Below are 23,797 nucleotides of genomic sequence, written 5' to 3'. Positions count from 1 at the left end.
TAACTTCTTTACTTGCATACCACACGTCCAGGCAGCCTTCCGATTGGTCGTCCTGCAGTAGGTTTGGGCTAGGATGTAATAATCTTCATTTCCAAAAGAGCGTCCGAAACATATAGACCACAAACAATATACTGAAACTTAGAATTATGTTTTTCATAAATCAAAAAAAGGCAAAATATGAAAATATTACTTAAAAAAAACAAAGCTTATCTAAGGTGAAGAATCGCAAAATCACTGACATATATCTCGATAAGCGCACTTTAGGCTTCACATAGATTTTTTTCTCTTTCTAGGGTTTGGGGACGCTTCCACTTCCAACCAGCTCTGAGTTTGTGTGATAACACAAACTTTCTTTGTAATCTTATTTTTTTTACTAGGGCTAGGGGACGTTTCCAGCTCTGCGTTTGGAAGAGTCTATGCGGCTGCTTGTTATGTTGACTACACAATGCCCAAATTAATGATAGAGGCTACTTGACCGTGCGGTATGCACGTTGGACCGGCACCTTCGACATAGGGGCCACGGAGGTCACGCTTGGACTATCGTTCGGTCGTCTCGAAAGTCCTCGGGTTCACACCCTGCCCGCTGTCGTCCCACGTCGTCCCGGAGAAGCTTTGTGCTAAGATGTAAGATGTTCATTATCTTTAACTCCGAAGGAACATCCGAAACATGTAAAACATTTACAAACAAATAACATACAAAAACTGAAAGGATTCAGCCTAACTTAGAAACCACAATGGAATATTTTTGACTGCTATTTTAATCTAAAATATTGTCATTGAACAAAAACTAGACATATTTTTACTCTTTAAAATATATGAAAATGATTTTAATCTTAATAAGACATTCTTCTTTTTATTTTGGACTAATAGGAAAAGGGAAATAATTCAGGCGAGATTACAAACGTGAAGTCATTGCAGACGACGATGTATACTCATTTGTGGCTGTTAGTTCGTGTGTTGAAACAAGTGCTAGATGAAGTCTCTCTTCGCCTTGTTGTCAGGCTTGTAATCACTCAGCTCGAAGATGTGTCAGCATTGACTTGAGCTATTTCGGGGTCTCTGTGACACACTTCCGTCACAATTTACTCCTCGCAATGATCAGTGTCATTAAAAAAAAAAAAGAAAGAAAAGGAGGCAGAACACATAGTTTCTGGCCATTCCAACTGTCCAATCACTGGACACTCCGAACTGACCACAAACAAAACAGGGCTTGATTGGGGAGTTTTTCTGTTGTTAGCTTTTTTTTAAAGATTTTCCCACTAGCGTGGACTTTCAGGGGACGCAACAACTACAAACTAAGATTAACTTCCTTGCTACCTCCTCGAAACATTGACCAAAGCCTGTGTACATCTACTTTGAAAAAATCGTGGAATAACCAAATTATGTTGTACCAAAGGAAGGGATAAAAAAAAAACAACAAAAAAACAATATGACTTTTTGTAGGATTCCACCGCTACCAAAAAAAAAAAAAAATAATCATACAATTTAAATCTAACACAGGAAAGGTAACTATTTCCAAGCATAAAAATGAACTCACAGTTATCGTTCTTAGTTTGAAGTGAGGTGGAAACAGCCTTGACTTCATAACCAGAAGGCGTTTCCAGGCAGACGCTAAGTAGAACAGCTTGGAGCAATTATTAAACCTTTCTTTATTGGTTTATTTCTTTATTGGATTATTGAGCGATTTATTCAGACCAACCTTCTGGTCAGGTCAGCTCGAGGGGCGGCCACTGTAGCCAGCATTTGGGCCAAATATACTACCAGAAAATGGTTATACAGATATTGTTTTAGCCAACTGCAAAAACAAAGTCATTGATGGAATTTATAGACTTTTTATTACTACCACAAAGAACAATAGTGAATACTCATTGGAAGTCGGATATATCTTATATAATCAAGACGTTGCTTGTGCATTGTCCTCTCTTCGGTCTAATAGATCTGTGTAGTTATTTATAGATCCATGGATTAGTAACAGAGGCCAGGAGAAGGAAAGATTATCTACAGCTTACAATCTACCACTAAGTGGCCAACATGTATTGCAAACTGCACAGACCATAAACGGCATTTCCAGGGGTTTGAATTTAATGTAAATTAAAAACTAATTGGCGTGTAGAACACATTTGGATGCTACATCACACGAGTAAAAGGCAAAGCATAGTGACTGCACAGTTCAAATGATGGCCTTTAACCTCACACTACAGACGTCAGAGACGTCAGACGAGGAGGAAATTGATTGTATCTACAAGAATGCATGTTTGAATGTGATTGCTGAATGTTGACTTGTTGTGTAACACGCACAGCTGTAAAACATTTGTTTCTACTTTGATTTGCATACGTCAAGCCAATCATTCGTGTCTTAGATTGGACGTGAAGCTTTCAGACGTACTTTAAGTACTTTAACGGCCACAAGTGATAACGGCGGACTGGACTCAATCTCTGGACTATTGTGACGATACTCCGAAAAGTATTGACGTCTAAACAGTGACCACATTCACTCAAGGAAAGCAAAGAAGGTGGACAACAAAATAAGTGAGGCTATTGAATTCTTTCGCACTTTTGAAAATACTTTATATCGTTTGTATTTGTATTGCCTTTCTTACTCCCCCCCCCCTCTTTTTTTAAAAAACTTTGTCATCTTTGGTGTCCAAGCAAGTCTCAGCCAATTTGTTGTTGTTTTTTAAACTTGCTGTTTTCTATTCGCTAGTCTAATGACTTCATCCACAAGTCTTTGCATTTTCTGCGTTCTTTTCTTTTCTGGCTAAGGTCCCAATTGTATCACCATGTGAAACAACAAGGTTCGCTGCTGGCCAGCGTTGGGCTAACACAGCCTTTGCAAGGTCAATGTCTAGACCAGTGGTTGTCAAATAGTTTAAAAAACAATACAACAAACTGTTAACCGTTAAAGTACAAATTCTGTGTACATACATCTAGTTGTACTTGTACAGAAAGTAGTAGCATTGAACCAAACGTGTCTACGTTCGGTGTAGTGCAGGACTCAATGTATGAAACATTGCCTTGTTATTAGATTTAATTTCTCGATCTGCTTTAAAAAAAAACCACACCACAAGTGACATTTCTAATGCATTAAATGCCCTGCAGCGAAAAGCCGTTATTACATTTAAGCTGTCAATTTCCCATGATCTTTTCTCTGTGTAGTGAGATTCTAAATTAAATTTAGAAAATTCAATTAATATAATCAGTTACTTGTTTAAAACAGGTCAAAGGCATTAAGCTATATATGGTCTTCTAGAAAAGTAGACCAACTTTTTTGTAGAATAAAAAAATAAACTGTGCATATTTTATGTAAAACATCTACACCATTTTTTTAAACAAGAGTTAAAAGGCTGATCGTATTATACAAAAGTTGGATGAAATACACCCCATAATAACTGTGAAATTTCGGTATGAGTTTTGTGTGCTAGCTAATTAATGTGTGAGCGCGACTGACCAGCGAGGACTGCTCACAAGTAAACCCCTTCTGTATTCTTGTTTTATTCGGACAAATATTGGTGAAACTGTCGAGAATAGACGTGGTCACAATTATTCCAGTAGTAACTGGATCTAGTTTTAAGAAGCTAGTGCTACCGTGGAATACGTCCATCTATTTGGTCACACAAATGCAATGTGGTCAGAGCCAGAAGTCAATGTGTCGAGTGGGAGCGATTTTTGAAAAGGACAACATTAGAGAGTTAGCTGAGGAGAGGGGGGTGGGTGTGTTAACCTGACGAGAGGCAGTGCAAGGGGAGGGAGAGATTTGAGTGTGTGAAAGAGAGTGAGAGAAAGAGAGGGGGAGAGATGTCAATCAAACAACTATTTTGACGTCACACTTCAAAGCAGACACTTCCCTTTCCGCAAACAAAGGTAGATCTAATTTGGTCAGCAAATGGAGTCTTGGTGAAAAAAAAAAAAGGGGGGGGGGATCAAAACGAATGCAAGAAAGAACCAAATTGGGGGGGGGGGGGTTGTGAGGTCAACGAAGTATAAATAAAACGATGAAGAAAAAACATTGTATTGAAAATGAAAAAAAAAATTATGAAACGTTAAACTGATAATTGGCACATATCTAGATCTAATTGTGTATTAGTTAAACTGATAACATGGCACAGATCTAGATCTAATTATGTATTAGTTTAACTGATAACATGGCACAGATCTAGATCTAATTGTGTATTAGTTAAACTGATAACATGGCACAGATCTAGATCTAATTGTGTATTAGTTTAACTGATAACATGGCATAGATCTAGATCTAATTGTGTATTAGTTAAACTGATAACATGGCACAGATCTAGATCTAATTGTGTATTAGTTTAACTGATAACATGGCATAGATCTATCTAGATCTAGTTAACTGATAACTTGGCACAGATCTAGATCTAATTATGTAGCCTATTAGTTTAACTGATAACATGGCACAGATCTAGATCTAATTATGTATTAGTTAAACTGATAACTTGGCACAGATCTAGATCTAATTGTGTGTTACAAAAATAAACTGATAACTTGGCACAGATCTAGATCTAATTGTGTATTAGTTAAACTGATAACACGGCACAGATCTAGATCTAATTGTATATCAGTTAAACTGATATCGAGATCATGGCACAGATCTAGATCTAATTGTGTAGGCCTATTAGTTAAACTGATAACTTGGCACATATCTAGATCTAAGTGTATATTTATTTGAAAGTTAAACTGTTAACAAGGCTCAGATGTAATCTCTGTAATGTAGGCCTATTGGGTAAACAGATAACATGACACAGATCTATCTGTGTATTAGAAAAAAAAATTGATTGAATAGTATAAGTGGTAAGGATGACAGAAAGAGGCTATCATTTGTGGGTAGTGGCCTGCACTGCCATTCAATGGATACGGTGGTCCTGGGCTCGAACCTTGCCCACTACCCCCTCCCCCCGCGGGAGGTTTGGATCAAGATGTCTAGAGTTAATAAGACTCTTCCAATCTGACGTAGCATCCAAAACATGTAAAACTAACTGTAAAAGCTTCTACGAAGAAACAACTAAACAAATGATTAAATAAATACCAAAATAAAGTGGAGCTGTATTTACTATTTTGTAAAAAGTATCACTTTTATATTTACAAAAACGATAACAATGGGTTTTTAAGTTTAAACACAAACGATTAACAGTCTCGTTCAAAAGATATTTCCCCCCAGGCCTCACCTTACGTGACACCAATGTCGAAACTTGAATTATTTGTGCCAAACTTGTGTCATTTTGAGCCAAATAGTGACATGTCCAGTCAAATAGTGGCACTGTTGATTTACTGACCTTCCCCGTAAAAAAAAACTGCCAGTAACACCGCGTGCTCTCGCTTTACAATTTAAAAGAAACCATTGAATTCTGTTTCAAGCTTACTGTCAATCTGACACTGAACCTAGTGGTTCAGCAGTAGTGCGTCGGCTATCCAAAACGATAGTCCCGGATTCGCATCTTGGTCTAGTGCTTAATGAGAACACTCTCTAAGCTTTTATTTGTATCTAGTGGATAATAAAGGTCAGCTGGAGAGGTCAATGCGATTGACAGCAAAAAGCAGGGTTTGCTAAGGTCTATAGTCAGAAGTGGACAAAGACCAGCTAGGCGGATGTCCAAATTAGGTTTATAGACTGAGCACGTCATCCAATCAAGACTAAAACTTCCATATTAGGATTCAGACCAGCGGCTTTGAGTTGGGGAAACAAAACGTCCAAACTAGACCCGCCAGTACAATATTTAAATAGCAAACCTTTTTTTTTTTTTTAAGTTTAGTAATAGGTAAAATTCTAGAAATAACTAAATTAAATACTGACAGGTGGACACTCCAGACAGGAAAACCCAAATTTAACTATTCGAGATGAGCTGTAGCTATGGCTAGTGTGAGAACCGCTTAAAACATACACTAAATAATAATTGGAGCAGAAGGAGGTATTGGATTCACGCTAGAGAAGCCAGAGTTTTAAATCGTGTCATCTACAGTTCTATTATGAAAAGGTTCTGTTTGCATAGCTTCCTGGGCACGAGCTGTCGGTTAGATGCTACCTCTATTTCAACTGGAGTATTGACACGACCAATCAAAATGATTTAAACGCCTGTGTCAGTACGCTCTACTAGAGGTTGCGGTTAATATATATATAGAGAGAGGTGACTATCAGTTTCATACACCATGTCGCGGGCGCCATTCGCGGTCTCATTGTTTATTTTTCCAATGTAATTCAGAGATGAAACTGCCGGGTAGTAGTTTTGAAGCTCCCCAATACTCGAAGGACCCATCTTTGTATTCGTATTATGTTTTGTTTCGCTAACATAGTATTATTGTTTGCTAATATTAAAGATGAATATAAATCGTGATTTTTTAAATTAGATCTAGAGCTCTAAAGATAGTAAGATAAGGGGGAGGGGGGGCTACCTATCAAGGGGGCTGGAGTTCGAAACCCTCCTAAAGGCAGCAAAGAAACCTCCCAGATTCCCCCCTCCCGGGGGGGGGCGCTTGACCTCTTTGGAGGCCCCTTCATTTTGTGTAATATTTAATATTTAATGTAAAAAAACAAATTTCAAACACTCATTTGGGAACCCCTTTCAAGTGGGGGACAGGGGTGATTTTCAAATTCCCCCCCCCCCCCCCCCCGAACTGGTCTACTAAAAAGACTGGACCATATTTTTCAATTTTTAAAAAAGGGGGAGTTTTCCTACCCAATTTAGTTCATTATTTAATTAATTCTCGTTTAGCATACACATTTTATGTTACAATAAGCAACGGCAAACTTTCAGCTAAGCGAGTGTATCGAGCTCATTTAAAAAAAAAAGAAACAAGTTTTTCAACGGTTCGCTAACAGAAACGCTCGAAAATGTTACGAAACAAAAAATAAAAACTGGTCATACATTTTATTCTCTTTGACGCCTGCTAATTTATTTGAAGTGATCTCTTATCTTATAAACTACAGACGTTACATCAGAAAACAAGAGGATCAATTCTATAAGGAAAAGGGGGGAGGTGTGGAAGAAAAGGATATCGGAAAGAAACAAGAGGAGTGAGAAGGGGGGTGGGAATAAAGACAGAAAGAGAATATGTGTGTGTGCATGAGGAGATAGGTGGGGAAGGATAAGGGAGAGAAAGAGAGAGAGATGGAAGACGGAGCATATAACAGAGTTGAGCTTATTAAGATGAGTACCAACTTTTTCTACCCATTATAAAAGAGAGAGAGAGAGGGGGGGGGTGTGAGTCAGAAACAATTAGAGAAAGGTTTTTCTAGACTTATTCAATCCAAATTATAAAAAAAAAAATAAATTCGCAAAACTTTTGTAAAAATAAGACTCGGCGAGTGTTGTATTAAAACTAAAGATACGGGATGCTGCAGATCCACTATTCACCATATCGTTTTTTGAATAACTAGTTAAATGTTGCTCTACAAGTGTGACAATAGCCTTCCCTATGGAGTCTACACAAATCGTTCACTTCAATGACAGTACCGGCTGATCTAGATATCTGCTTGTCTTTATTTGACCAGTTCTACTTAGCATCACTACACGACTTTATATGATACCACACTGCACTGACCTATGTATCCCCTCCTTCACTGTGGTATTTTATTTATCTTCTTCCAATACATTTCAGCACTATTGTACCGCAAGATAAGAATGCTACATAAGTGAGTTCATTCTCTTAACACTAAATGTCTTTTAGAAATTCTTTAGTGCCATCATGCCCGTCAGTAAATCGTATTATTATGTTCCGTCAATTCCTTAATAACTATAAACAATGGTGTTAAAAATTAACACATTTGGTAACTCTTCATTCGAGAAAATAGTTTTCTCCTATTAAAAGAAATAGAGTTTAAAAAATAAAAGACTTCTTGGTAACAATTAATAGATTTCTTTTCTTCATGGTTATAAATCTATACGCATTAAAATTACAAATACTGTCCAGATTTTTTCGTTTCAGTTTTAAGATACTCTCAATTACAATTCTATCAATCGAGATTTTATGTATGTATTCTTTTTCGTTTCCATTTCCAGTCACGATAATTTAACAAACACAAAAATGTAGGAAATTAACCTTTTATTTACTTGCATAAGAAGTAATTGTTACGGCGGCCAGACTTCCATTGTTATAAAGGTTAAGTTGTCATTTCCAACAAGTTGGATCAAATTATTTTAAAAAGTGATGCTTTCAACCTTTCAGTTGGCTGGTACTAGAATGTTGGATGGGAGGACTTTATTTTTACAAAGCTTATAACAAATCAATCTGTCTGTCTGTTTCTCTGTCTGTCTGGTAAAAAGTTTGTACACGTTATTTTTTTCACAAGACAAGACATGAATCAATAAAAAAAAACAATTCGTCAATTAATTACTGGTAGTTAATTATTTTGTTTGATAACAACTAGGCAACTAATCATTTATCATTCACAGATACGGCTAAATATGTAGGGTTGCCTCCCCTCTAATAATTTAACACCTCATTTCTCTCACACCATTCTCGGATCAACTAAAACTTTTAAACGATTATGTATTGTACCTAACAGAACATAAATAAAAAAAATTAACCAATTAGTCAAGATATTATAAGTAATTAATTTTTCATATCGAATAAGTGAAATAACATCTACATTATTGAGAGATATAGTTGTAAGTGCGAAGTTCTTTCCCTTATATAGGCTTATATTTTGCTTGTTAACTGTTGTAAGTTTTCATAATGCATTGGAGGCTTCAGAATTGTATTTTTAATTTAGAAGCACATCCTATTGTTAATTAGAGAAGTGTTTGATTAACCAGTTCATACAACATCATCGGCGTTCTTATTTGAATACTCTCTGCAAAACTTACTAAAGTAACATGAAATGAAATTGACATATAAGCAAGAAAATAAACAAAATGCTCATCATTTCCGCATCGACATATAGAACCAAGACAAGTAAATAGAGATGATAAGTAGATTGATAGCGCAAAAAGACAAAATGCTGCAAGTTTCAGAAATGTCAAAACATTGAACACACTTTTAGCTGACTTCTAGCTAAAAAAACAACAACAAATAGCAGGTGAAAGTTTTAAAATGTAGCGAGGTAAGTGGAGTTAAATTCAGAAACCTTAAAATGGTTGTACACTAATAACCTAATTAATTTATTCGTATGTTCTAAGCCCCCCCCCCCCAGCTTTAACGAGTATACACGCGTTCTTTTTTTTTCTTGTATTTCAATGCAGCCTAAGTTACTTCCACGCATACACACACACAAACACTTGTCATTGCGCAGACTGAAGAAAATTTTTTGTCCATAAAGTTAACTATTTTAAGCTGACTCACCACCCCCCTCCCAAAAAACAACAACAACTTATAATACCTCTCTCCCTTTCTCGTTAGGCGATTCAATACTCCTGCGCCACCAATGCCTAGCTACTTACACAAAATTTACCCCAGGTAAACTTTATGAGGGATTTTCACACTAAGGGAAAGGTAACCCATGTATCCGGTGTACTGAGTACCGGAAGTAATGATAAGTTATGTAACTTAAAATAATGCAATGCACAATTGTAAAACAAATTTCCTCACGGATTCTAAAGATTATTATTGTTATTAATTTAATTCTAAAAAAAAACAACATGGGTAAATGTTTAACATTGAGTAAGACAACATTGACCCTAGTTCACTACTCTCAGTTTGTTCATGCTACACCACAGATTGAGAACCTCCCGTGTTAGGGGCATGGGGCAAGGTTTAGGTGTTGTGGACCAGTGCAAGACTTACCATCTTCTTGCTGCAGTAAATCTGCCATTTCTTCTCCGCGGGTAGACCGTACAGCGCATCCCTGTGTGTCTTGTCAAGTCCAAGCTCAGCCTTTCAAATACACAAGAAATTAAGCAGAAAGTAAAATACGTTGTCAGCACTGAAGACTTGTGGGTAATCTAGTAAGAGTACAGGGGAGACCACGTGCTCCTACACGTGCTAGTTATTGACTCACTAAAAACTGACGCCCATGACTCTATGGGAAACCTATTCAGGAAATGAAGAGAACGAGTACAGAGCATTAACGAAGATTTAACAGGGAAGTAAGTTGTTAGAACCCCACATTTAAATGAATCGGGATCAAAGCTTTCTAAGTCTGGAGGGAGGGGGGGGAGTGAGGAGTGAAGGAAAGGTAGTGGGGGGGGGGAGTAGCTTATCGACACGTAAACTAGACATTAGAAGGGAATTAGTTGTTTCTTTTTAATTGCTCAATATATATTTTTTTTTACACCAAAGTAACGTATTTTTAAAAAATTGGAATCCAAAAACGCTTGAAGCATGATGCAGAAAAACAAAACTGTTCCCATAGACTTGTATATTATATCTAGACTGGAAACCGGAAATAAATTCTTATCCGCGACTGATCGATTCACAGACCTATACATAGATAGATTTTTATGTATGTAAACCCTTTTTTCAGACTCTAAGGGGAGTGGCCCCAATCAATCTTTTCTGTCTTAAAAAAGTAATGATCTTTTGTTTTCAAAGTTTAGAAATAATGCAAAATCACTTATCAGATATTTACGCAAATATATGAAACAAAGTCATTTCCTGTTTGTTTCCATTGAGATAAGGTTTCAAAAATCTTAGATCGAAGTAATTCATGTTGATTTAAATCATCTTATGTACATTTAAATAGATTGATTACCTAGATCTTTCTAGATTATGTATCTAAAAATTGCAAAATAATAATAATGAGACGAGAGTACTCTTATTTTTGATGTTCAATTACTAGATTTAACATTCTAAAAAAAATTCACGACATTTTTTGTAGAGTTAGAAAATCTCAATGTCCAGTCTAGTTATAGTATATATGTAAATATAAGCCTATGACTGTTCCTTTCAAATAGTTCTACAATTATTTATGCAAAATAAAATGTGACATTATTGAACTTTAAAAGAAAAAAAAACACATATCACGCGGAACTAATTAGGAATCAGGACGTACTGTGACAATGTGACAATTGTGACCAATGGTCAATGGCTGTGCTCAAAACGGGTAAAGTAAACAGAAGATGTTTTTGTAATACAAGAACATATAAACATCCAAATGTTACCGTGAATTAGAGAATATATCACGAATTTTTTTTTTAATTTAGCCAATGTTCAGAAATAGTGAATGTTTTCAAGTCAGAGAACACTTACTGGTTCTGTTATAGGAGAAAAGAGGTTGGAACTCAAGTTTTCCATCAACTAGGTGGGTAGCCAGGCAAGGTTTACAAGCTCCTTCTACCCGAAGCTTTCTGGTTTGGAGGCTTTGCCCCATTTCCTGTCTGTGAAAACCGAATTCAAGCATATACTGTCTTGCAGTTATACGTAAACATAAAGGCTTCGGGAATCAACCCTGGGGAAAAATGAGAAGCCGCGACCCATAGGCAGCCTGCAGCACACAGCGCCACTGACCCCAAACTGTATTGGCACTTACCGTTTCTTTGGATACATCAGCTTTGTGGAGATGGGAGTGGCGGGGGGGGGGGGGGGGGGGCTGCTTTGTGGGCGACATCGTTCCGACTATAGCTAATGTCCAGGCATTCATCTCTATGAGATGTGATTGTACACATATCCGCTCCGTGACGAGAGTAGGTCAATATTACAGGAGAGCTTTTCATTATTTTTTGGTACTGCAGGTCATGCATAAATAATTTACAAAACAACAAAATATTCAGTTTCAGTTTTCTACTCACCACTAGCTCCTCAAATCGTGTGTTCAGCTCGGCTTCGTCCGTCGGCATCGGTATGTCCAGCAGCACTGGCTGCAGCGGGGCGGCGATGTCCAGCCCATGCTTTATTTCTGGGGGCCGGGGGCTACCCCCGAGACACCAGCACAAGCCCTGCCGGGCAGGCATAACCTAGTGATCCCTGGAGAAAAAAATCAAAACAAAAACGTTCACAAATATTCAGATCCATACAGACCCTAACAGAGTCTTTTACTCGTACCAGTAAATAACAAAAAAAATCACATGACTTTCTTTTCCATTATTGTTTTAATTAAACGAGAGACAAAAAGTTATGGAGTGTGTGTGTGTGTATGTGTGTGTTTCTGTGGTGACGGTGGGAAGAGGTCAGCGATTGGTTGTGAATGGTGGAAGATAAGCGGCAGTGTCGTCAGCGGTCTTAGATAGGACAGACGACTCGAGAACGCTTGCGAGAAAAGACGTGTGTTTTTGTAGTGAGTTAGATTTTATTATAAATACTATTTTGTATTATTACTAAAGTCTTCTACATTTATTTAATTTCATCTCAGGTTGATTTTTGTCTATATTGTAATAAAAGTAATATATAATATTGTTCACAAAGAAGTTATTTCAAGTTTTATAATTATAAGAAAAAATATCCTAATATGCTTAGTTGTCTACCAGCAGTTTGGTGCTACAAGTCCATGACAGTTAACAACTTAATGGTGTCAGAAGAAAAAAATTAAGACTACATCAGCATATCATATTGAAATATCATATTTAAAAATTTACAAAATTCTGGTTTTAGAAGAAAAGTTGAAGAAAAATCCCTTCCATCAAAATATATTTTTTTTTAAAAAGCTACAATTTAGACTTTCGGAGATTCTCAAAGTGAAAGAAAAAAAAATTCAACAAGTTTGTTAATGAAAGTAACTTGAAATCTTGTGTGTATAAAACAATTTATACCTACTTACTAAATGTTTGTTCGACAGTGGTCTAGGTGTTAGACTTGCGTTAATGTTTGTATAACTATTGAGAAAACGTGGTTGGCTCTTCATGTTTGAATACATTTTGGCGACTACCTCAGTGTTTTAAAAAAAAATCTAGATTGAGATCTGAAGATGTCTAGATTGGGATCTGAAATGTCTAGGTGGCAAATAGAAAATGTAATTACTTTGAAATGCCTTGTAGAGCAAAAGCCGGAGATTCTGTTCCCTGACAACACCCCCCCCCCTCCACCCACCACAACAATCCCACACACATGCCCCCCTCTAAGAACAGCCTCACACATCTCTAAACAGTCTTCCACCCCACCCCCTCCCAAAGATTCAGGTAGATTTGTAAAGATTTTAAAGATAACAGAAAGTTGTACAACTGACTCTGTAATTAGACCATGGAACACATTTTATTCCCCGAGGGTTTTGGTAAGACTTTGTAAATACCGGTACCTTTTTTTTTTTTTTGGAACTGAGGTACTTAGGGGTAGAAAGAACAGGGGACAAAAAAAAATATTCACGAAAAAAAAAAACAAATTTTAAATAACAGTCAATAGTAAAAAAAAAAAAAAAAAAAAAACAATAAAATGATCACAACAAAATAAAGTAACTTATAAATGTTTACATACTCTGGAGAACTTGGACTCAAAAAGAATCAACTTTGTAATTTCATAAAGTGCTTTCTATTCAGTCTTAACAATTTTTTTCTTCTTTTTATTAGATGTAGAACTTTTACTATCTTGACCTCCTTCAGTCTTAACGACTATGTTTCATCTCGTAGAACACTTTTTTTCATGTGACAATCCCGTCCACCTATATCGCAGGTTAAGGTGGCTTTCGCTTTGGTGGTTTTTCTATGGTACGCTTTTCTTCTAAAGCTGAGGCCCGTGTTTTTTCACTGTCCATAGCTTTCCATTGATCTTGAACTAGAGGCTGAAGATGACCATGTGAGCAATACCTTACATCTTCCTCTCTGTTGTAGCTAGTAAAGTAAAGTTTCCCCTTTCAGGGCATGCGACCTATAGGGCAGATGATCTAAAGGACATCTGTTTTTTTATGGTCCACGGTTAACGAGGGTGTCATGTGGCCAGCACATCGAACAACCGCCTTTACTTTTCCCCAAATAATGTCAGGTACCTATTAGAGAAGGGAGGACTCAGAGGCCCCCAAATATCGGGAAATAAAAAAAATCAGTCTTCATCAGGATTCGAACCCGGGACACCGGTTCGGAAGCCAAGTATTTTACCGCTCAGCCACCTGTTGTAACTATTTGTCACAGTCTCAGTTGACATTGCCTGATTTAATGTTCACGTCATGTTAAGAGTTTAAAAGACACGTGGAATTCCTGATGTAGAAAACAGGAAGTAGAATGAATAAAGTTGACTTTTAGTTCAGTCAAGTGGTATCATTTGGACCGGGCAGTCAAGTAGTATTTTTGGTTCGCGACGGACAGTAGCGACTAGTCGAGTAGTAACTTCAGTTAGGTAGTAACTCTTGGGCAGTTGATGCCAGTAGTCTTTTGAGACATGTATTTCTAGTAGTTATTCTGTATTATTCTTTACAGTGTTACCCGCTGAGATGCGGACGTGATTTGTAATCTACTCTGGAGAGCTTAACGTATTGCATATATCTGATACCGCTGTTATGCGGATAGGATTTATTTCTTGACTTGTGTAAACTAACAAGGAATGCAGTATTATTATTATTGGTATCAAATAAACTTTATATTTGTCTGCTGAAACGGACTTAAGTCAATTTGTGGTATCTATGTTTGTCACGTGTCAAGAGTACTCCAGGAAGCACGAACCCAGCATTCTACGCATTCGCGACACACTAATAGTAAGCAGCCTCATGTGTGTAATAGTAATACACGTCACACTATATGAACGCCACGTCTCTAAACGTCCATTTACACTAGTGATGTTTTTTTCTTTCTTTTCATTATGCTTTGAATTTCGAATAATGCTATGTTTAGCTTTTTAATGAAGTTATTTTAGCATAGGCGAACACAAATTTGTTTCTAAAAAATACAAATAAAATACAAGGTTTTGGGAGACATTCAATAACTCGATTTTAAATGGGTGTGCTTTTAGTTTTAACATAAATTGAATTCAGTTCAACCTAAAAAAAAAAATGTATAGAAAAAAACACTTTAAAAATATAAAGCTTATATTAAAAGTAATTGTATCAACTAGTTTGGATGTCTTATAACTATACACACGACAAACGTAGACATAATACATCTGTGCGATTAGAAATATATTTACCTGTTGTTTTTGTTTAGCTTTAAGCTGTCTCAATGCTCTATGATCCTATCACTTGTCTGGACCAGTTGGGAAAAGGGGGAGAGAAGTTGGTATCTTTATGAATGTTTACATGATCGTTTTGTTTTTAAATGCATTAAAAATGTTGACTAAGAGATCAAGAGTCCTCAAGGGGACTAATTCAACTTATATCTGTCACCACATCTGTCAAGTACGATCTCTTTCCCTTGTTCAAGATACCAAAGAAAATAACTAATTACCAATACTTAATTAGTTAATTGGTTAATTTTTTTTTTTAAGTTGATTCTTGTGTTGTCAGGTAAAAGATATAATTGTGCAAAATTTCAGCTTGATCCGAGATGTGGATGCGGAAGAAATAACCTGTACAAACTTTTTACCAGACAGAGTGAGTTGACATAAGCTTTGTAAAAAAAAAATAATACCATAACATCAAAATAACACGAACAAATACACAAAAGACTAAGACTAAAATACCCAGAAGATAACTCAAATCCATGCACAATCCAAAAAAGTAAAAGTTTTAGTTTGTAAAGGGAAAAAAAACAACACAAATTCGGCTTTGACCCTATTCAGAAATGTAGATCTGGAACAAGAAGTAAACCCTTCCAGGAAAACGGATGTTCATATGGAGAATGAAATATACAAACTTCATAGCCGACACAAATACTATTCTAAGTTTAGGGGTCAGGGGGTCATGTGACAGTCTCTTGTGAAAGGGAAGCTACAAAATGACTGCCATGGCTTCAGAGGAGGAAGATGTAGACACAACAAACAGAACACTACCACACGACTGATCCAACTCAATACATATTGTTCACCAAGCGTGGATCAGTCTAAATGTACACAACTTGGCACATTCCACGCAATGCGGCGACGTGTATATAAAAAAAAAATAATTTTACTTCCTGGCTACTTGCTCCCATTCACTGTCATTCATGCTTTCCAACATATAGACACGTGACATAGACACGTGACACGAGCGGAGATAGTTTTTTTTTTATTTGTTTGCAAAAAAAAAACTTGAATATGAAATTAAATAGCGAGACTACTGTCGAGTCGGTATTGAAAATTTTCATAAATATCGGGATAACTATAAATAGATACCTTTTTGGTGTATCTGGTGTGCAAACTAAAGTGTGGTAACATACATTAATTATTTTAATTATTTTTAAAATGTCGCAAAAAAACAGGAATATTGACAATGTCGTAAAGAAAAACCTTCCGTGCAGCTTGTATCAGAGAGTTTACACAAGTTTTCAGTTAACCCTTTCCTCCCTAATTGTTGCCGCTCTATCTTCCTTCATTCCAATAACTCTATTACAAAAGAGGGGAGGGGGGGGTGGCGTCTTGATCCCAGCATGTGGTGGACGACATCAATGACACTGTTGATTGCCTGCATTCAGATGATCACATGATCACCCGTGCATCCACACTAGGTACATACTGAGAGAAAAGTTAACATAACAAAACAACTGACTAATCCAGGGACTCAAGTAACAGCAAGGCTATTAAATCTAATAATGTAAAAAAAAAAGTTGATACTATAATTAACATATCAATCTTACTACACTTGTGCTTTGGTGCTTTTGCAGAGAGTATTGCATGTTTTAGATGTCGTTTTTTTCCCTTCAAAATTAAAGACTATTACATCCTAGATCAAAACGCCCGCTGGATGGTGGAGGGGGGGGGGAGAGGGGGGATGGCGATAGACAGGGTTCGGACCCATGAAGGCAGCGCCCTAAGTGTGTTGGTATTGGAACACCCTGGTCGTGCGGTTTGCGCACTGGACTGTCGTTTGGATTTATCGATGGTCCCGTGTTCAAGCCTTGCCCGCTCCCATCCCCCGTCGTCCTGCGGGAGGTTTGGACTAGGAAGTAAACTATCTTCAACTCTGAAGGAACAACCGAAATATGTAAAACATTTTACAAACATATAGAATGACTATATATTTCTAGATTTGCACAGACTTTCTATCACCTAATTCACGTCTGTTAAGAGGATGATATTTTCTAGTCCTCTATCTAAATTTAAATTCTTTGTTTTGATACTTTAAAAAATTTTAACGGGCACGTTTTTCCCAGTGTGGCCAACGAGCTAGTGGTTCATTCCCCAGTGTGGCCAACGAGCTAGTGGTTCATTCCCCAAACATATCGATCAGATCAAATTTCTAGGTAAATTGTTAGAGCTGTTTTCAAGAAAAGTGTCCAAAACCCAACCCAGACGGATACAGTTTCCATGAAAATATGTGACCTGAATAGAGATAGTGTAAAAAAACAAAAGTGGCATCAGTTTTCTCATTAAAAAAATTAAACTTACGCAGTAAAAAAAAAGAAAAAAAAAACACAAGAAAAGATAAGTAAGCTTAGAAAGGTTTTACAGTAAGACGATTTCCTATAATGTAGACATTTCATAAAAGCGGTGTCAATAAAAATTCTTCCCAGCTTTATTACTATTTTTTTTTTAGAAAACAAAAAAGTTGGCAAGAAATTGTCGGCGATGAACTGAATTAGCAACGCAAAATGAAAAACTAGCGAAGCGTGATGTGAAAAGGGGGGGGGGGCACTTAACAAGCCAATCCAATCTGTTGAGAGGAGTATCACGTGTGAAGATAAGTGTTATTAGGGAATGATCTTTAGACTTCCATACACTTCCGCTTGCAAATGTATAGTGTACATTCTTGTACATCTCTGATGGCTGTACCTTCTATGATTTGTACTTCAACAAGAAATATAGGACACTTTCATAAAAGATGAAATGTATTTTGTGTATATGCTTAGATGACAATTATAAAATGGTATTTGAACAAAAAAATTGCTGATTTAGTTTTGGTAAATACAAGTGAAGCATTCAACAAGAGAACTCACAATTGTATAAACCTTTATTTTTTTATGTGTTTGCATTATATTACAAACTCTTTTTTAGGAAGCTTACTATCAACTCTTTCTGGGTGGAATCTTGAACACGTTATATCTCCCACTTCCCTTTCTCGGGTCAAGGTGAAACTTTACAAAATGATTGAATGTCGACGACAATACATGAATCAATTTAAAAAAATTAATAATTAGTTGTAATTAATTAATCCGTCTAATATAGAAATGTGCTAAGGTAAGGAGAGATAATCCTTGCGAAGAGAAATATTTAAATTGGCTAACAATGTTTATAAATAATAGACAACTTTATAACTACTTTCACATCTCAGTGGCTTACATGACCGATTTTTTTTTTTAATATTTAATTTCCTTCAATATAAGCCTTTTTTTAAAAGGTATTTTTAAAATATATTTTCTTTGTTTATCTGATTGTATGTGATCTGACTAGAAAATTTAGAATTTCCACTTCTGTAGTTTAGACCAGCACACAATTCAAGACTGCGTCTCAAACGTTGGCAATGCAACAGTACACTGACCAAGACAGTAGAAATTATTTTTCTTACTGGAAGCAACGTCTTTCTACTATTTCGGTTTATTGTCTTAATTCACCGAAACTTTACAATTATAAGCTCATGAACAGAAGTAATGCTTCGAAACAAGCCCCCCCCCCCTTTTTTTTTCCCATTCTTTTAAATATTTTTTAACGCCTACATAGTTTTCTTAATGGTGCGGTAACATTGTCTGGGATTGTTGCCTCTCTACGTTAAGTATATAAATCTGTCTGCACTCTGAAATACTTTATGTGTGTCGAGAGATGATCCTTTCCAAAAGCATACTCCAGCCAAAACTGTGTTTAGATAAGGGTTAATATTCAGTAGGCCGGTTTAGATCTAGTACCAGTTAACAAGCCCTGAACGACGGCATTGTGGCGTGCGAGAAGATTTTTTTGGGGGGGGTACAGTTGGGGGGTGGGGGATAAACACAGCGTCAGCAGCTGATAAGTAATAACACGGTTGACTGCTCAGTTGACATCATCTCATTCGTGCTACCATTCAGGACCAATAAACAAACAAATAGAAGGACTTTGTTTGCTTCCAGTCTCAATGGTAGACTCTATATCCTACATGTTTTTAATATGATCGACATTAATGCTGGCCTAGACAGAAAGAATGCATCGAATTTCTGGGATGGTTCTCCACTTTTGGAATAATCCAGATAGAAAGAATGCATCGCTTTTCTGCAGTGGTTCTCTCTATTTGTAATGCTGGGTCACATTTCTGTCGTGGTTGTCGCCACTTTGCCAGTCGCATTTTAAAATAGTAAACCTTGTCATATAACCACTACCATTTTTGTGTCTTCTTTTTTCTCTTTAAAATAAAAAGCTAGATGTACATTACATTACCCACAATGATACTTACATCCAGATAAACTTGATCTTTTCAATCACGCTGCGTGACACGCTAAGGACATTTGCAAAAAAGTACAGCAAGTTTAGTGTCGATCACATGACGGGTCACGTGACACAAGCAAGCTCATAATAGGACCAAGCCTTACAAAGGAGGAACGGATCAACAAGACAGAGTAAAATTTCAATGTCTCGGATGAAACATGTCCGTAAATGAAAGGCTGTACAACCACAGGGCTCTAAGAGGAATCATATTTCTCAAAAACATCACAGAAGTTCTTCAAAAAGATCATAGTTGAAGCCTACTATGTGAAAAAAAGAAAAAAGCCTCTATGTGAGTCAATGGAGAGATTTTTTTTTTGGTCTAATGGGCTTTGATCAAAGAAAACGATTTCAACATACTTGCATTATGCCTGGGAAATACAACAGAAACAAAAAGAATAAGAGCAGCTCTGAGTAAGATTTATTTTGAACAGCCTTGAATACATGAACACCTGTTCAATAAAGATGATTAGAAATTTTTTTTTTCTGCAATTTGTAAGTAAGTTTAACTGAATTCGATTGATGGCTTAACTGCAAAAAAAAAAAAAAAAAAACAACAGCAGAGTAAAGGCCAGGCTTTTCAACATTTTAGGCCAATGTCTGCTGAACGGATCATATATCCCCCCAAAAAAAGTAGGACTACTCCTTTTTCTGTAATCTAATAATCCAAATAAAATATTTCAAGGTAAACAAGGTTGCAATCTTTAAACAATTTTCTTTTACGAAAGTAAATTTGCAGACCTGGAAGTGAAGTAAAAATGTAAGAACCCTTGCGTTATACAATAGAGAACAAGACAAAGAGACATACGAAAGTCAGTGAAGCATCACAGGAATTCTGAGATAAATATGATACGTGAATGGGGGACAAAATGGTAATTGTTAATAAACAACAACTGTAATGATGTGGCAGTGTCAGCAAGGGGTCATGATTACACGTAATACAAATATATTCTGAAATCAAATATAAATGGGAGAGGGGCGATAATTAGTAAGAGTTATTAGCCCTTTGGAATCCTTCGTGTTAAAACTCCATCCTCTTGACACAATAATTGCCTACTGCACGCAGAGGGCCGGGCGCTACCAGTGTGTTACAGAATCATGATTATTCGCGTTTAATGGATGCCAAACATTTTTGGATTTCAGAAGTCAGTGGCAAAAACATTTTTTTTTCTTGCTATACTGCCAATACAATAGAAAACTGGTACATCTAAGCGCATGGTCGCATAGCGAAATAGTTTATTGTCTAATTACTGTAATCAATCTTAGTAGCCTACACTCATTTTCCCTATGACACGTACAATGCACATTCCGCACATATTAATTCATGCACATATTAAGACTTACTGTAATCACTTAATGGAAAGGTGATCCCCTGAAGACAATTCTGGCCACTAACTAATGGTTTACTCTTGTCAAACTTCGTGACTTCCGGAGCACACCAGACGCCAAAAGCAATCCCGAAAGTTTACGGAAGAGCACGACACGAGAGATAACTCTTGTGTTAATTTCATTTGATTAGCAACAGACATCACAAACCTATATAATTACAAAAACAACTAAAGGCAGACGATTTTTCTTACTTCCTCTTCATTCATTGTTTTGTAACTGGCCTATATAGACTGAGTGTAAATCTCAAATAAAACAAAAGCTTATCAAAATGTAATTATTGTTATCCCGCGAGATTGATGGAAAGAACAATTCTCACTTCAGAGTGAGCTCCTCGTGTGTTCACGCCCATTTCAAAAACATCTTATTTACTATCCCACGTTTCAGGTTCCGTTGACATTTGCGCTCAAATAGCTCAGGTAACAATACAAGTCTCACTAATGTTTTGAGACAACTTTATTACACGTGTGCTTTCATCGTCCACACCTGGGCCGTACCTAAACAAAAGTAAAAGGTAACTGGAACACCTTTTTTTTTAAATATCAATTCTGCTTTTGTTCTTTTAACTTGTTAAATGCAAGGTTTTGTAACGGCCATCGAGAATGTGACGGCGAAAAAAAAAAAAAACAGAAGGAAACAAAAATAGATTGCAAACATTTTAAGATGTTCATATGATAGAAATACATTTGCAGACTTGGGGAAAATAATTCATTATTTGTGTGGGGAAAAAATACCTCACATTGTAAGGACGAAAAATAAAATCTGCATAGAAATGCATAGACCTAAATTCCATTAATTACTTTCTTCTACTCTGGACCTTTCAAAACAAGTTGTAAAGATAAGTTAATATATAGAGGAGTGTTGACTGTCTCTCATTACTGGTCAATAATCTTGAAAGATTAATTAATTAACAAAACGAACAAATTCACAGTACATATAAGCAATATTATTAGATTAAAGGAACCAATACACTGCACATTTAGATTAAAGGAACCAATACAGTGCACAGTTAGATTAAAGGAACCAATACAGTGCGCAGTTAGATTAAAGGAACCAATACACTGCACAGTTACATGAAAGGAACCAATACAGTGCACAGTTAGATTAAAGGAACCAATACACTGCACAGTTAGATGAAAGGAACCAATACACTGCACAGTTAGATTAAAGGAACCAATACAGTGCACAGTTAGATTAAAGGAACCAATACAGTGCACAGTTAGATTAAAGGAACCAATACACTGCACAGTTAGATGAAAGGAACCAATACAGTGCACAGTTAGATTAAAGGAACCAATACACTGCACAGTTAGATGAAAGGAACCAATACACTGCACAGTTAGATTAAAGGAACCAATACACTGCACAGTTAGATTAAAGGAACCAATACACTGCACAGTTATAAAAGAACCAATACACTGCACAGTTATAAAAGAACCAATACACTGCACATTTAGATAAAAGGAACCAATACACTGCACAGTTATAAAATAACCAATACACTGCACATTTAGATAAAAGGAACCAATACACTGCACAGTTATAAAAGAACCAATACACTGCACAGTTATAAAAGAACCAATACACTGCACATTTAGATAAAAGGAACCAATACACTGCACATTTAGATAAAAGGAACCAATACACTGCACAGTTAGATTAAAGGAACCAATAAACTTAACAGTTATAAAGGAACCAATACACCTCACAGTTAGATTAAAGGAACCAATACACTGCACAGTTAGATTAAAGGAACCAATAAACTTAACAGTTAGATTTAAGGAATAAACCTTCAAGCAACAAAGTACAAAATATTCTACACAAACTAAAAAGAACTGTTCTGTTAGATTAAAATAACCAATGCTTTGTATATTCATGTGGTGATGACGTATCTAACAAGTTATGCTGACAAAATCAACAAAGCCGCCTGGTGGCGCCCTTGTAGATATATCGACCTTTTTCTTTTTCATATCTACATAAACAAACATCCATACACACAGACTGGAGATACATATACACACACAGAGTCAAGGAGAGGTGAATGCGAGGCATTCTTTTCACACCTTTCTTTCATTCTCTCCCTTTACCTCCTCCACAAGTTGTTTTATTTCTTCCCCCAATCCCCAGGACCTGCCTCAGGATGTGACTTCTTCAGGTTCTACTCACTTTGACACCATCCTGGCAGTCCTCGCCGTGTGTGCCTACCTCCCTGCCATCCCTAACCTTATCATCAAGTACTCTAAACACTGCCACAATCCCTGCTATAACGCGGTGCGCATGTAGAGAATTTGTTTTGTGGTTGACTTTCCCTGAATGGAAGATTCTGTTGATGATTCTGCTAATCGACATAGTGTAGACCTACAAGCCTTAGATATAACGACCTTTGACCTATGCCAAAGTTGTATTTTTTTTTAATTGGGAGAGAATGGCCTTTATTGATGACGCTCATTATTTAGAAAAATAGTATCGTATGTCGATCTATTATGCATAGCTAGCTATTTTGGTGCTTCTGGTAAAAACAAGCTAGATCTACGTATTTTGGTGCTTCTGGTAAAAACAAGCTAGATCTATGTATTTTGGTGCTTCTGGTAAAAACAAGCTAGATCTATGTATTTTGGTGCTTCTGGTAAAAACAAGCTAGATCTATGTATTTTGGTGCTTCTGCTAAAAACAAGCTAGATCTATGTATTTTAAAAGGTAGCTGATAATTCCGTGGGCCTTTAAGCAGTGGAAAATTATATTTCTAAGTTTTTACGCTTGTAGCAGAAATTAATGTTTAGGCCTATTATTTCATTGGTTACAGTGATGTGTCGGCATAGCGCCCTTGACATTGTTTAGTAAAAGTTTAGTTCTTCTAGTCATTTCAAACTCTCTCCCAATCTTCATCTTCTTATTTTCTTATGTTTTTTTTTCTTTAGCTTCATTCATTATCCCCCCTCCCTCCCCCATATTTCTCTATATCGTTTTCTTTTCTTTTTTTTACGTTACTGTAGTTCATTACTGAATTTATGTAAACCGGATCTTAAAAATTGAAAGCTAAACTAGAACAGAGATTACAGTGTTTAAAATGTAACTTGAAACCCCCAAATACCGTATCACACGCAGGCCACCTTTCTTTTACAAGTTTGATCGAAATGTTGCATAC

The 23,797-nt window shown here is 36.4% G+C and overlaps 1 protein-coding gene across 2 annotated transcripts in view; it reads right to left on the bottom strand.

Annotated features, from left to right (window-relative positions):
• LOC106055442 (disheveled-associated activator of morphogenesis 1-like) overlaps positions 1-23,797 on the bottom strand; it is a 74,258-nt gene that overhangs the window by 39,864 nt on the left and 10,597 nt on the right. Inside the window, exons 1-3 of one of the 2 annotated variants that reach the window (XM_056022525.1) lie at positions 20,611-20,723; positions 11,679-11,853; positions 9,736-9,825 (exon numbers count right to left, since the gene is read on the bottom strand). In XM_056022525.1, coding sequence (XP_055878500.1) covers positions 9,736-9,825; positions 11,679-11,840 — 252 coding nt within the window. In that variant the 5' untranslated portion in view covers positions 11,841-11,853; positions 20,611-20,723. Of the gene's footprint in view, positions 1-9,735; positions 9,826-11,678; positions 11,854-20,610; positions 20,724-23,797 lie in introns of those variants that run through there. The other variant, XM_056022524.1, reaches the window with a different exon arrangement.

The sequence above is a fragment of the Biomphalaria glabrata genome, chromosome 3 (genome assembly GCF_947242115.1).
Source record: "Biomphalaria glabrata chromosome 3, xgBioGlab47.1, whole genome shotgun sequence".
In the NCBI taxonomy this organism is placed as follows: Eukaryota; Metazoa; Mollusca; class Gastropoda; family Planorbidae; genus Biomphalaria; species Biomphalaria glabrata.
Note: the sequence above shows the minus strand (reverse complement) of the source record. Positions and strands in the feature narration are given on the sequence as shown.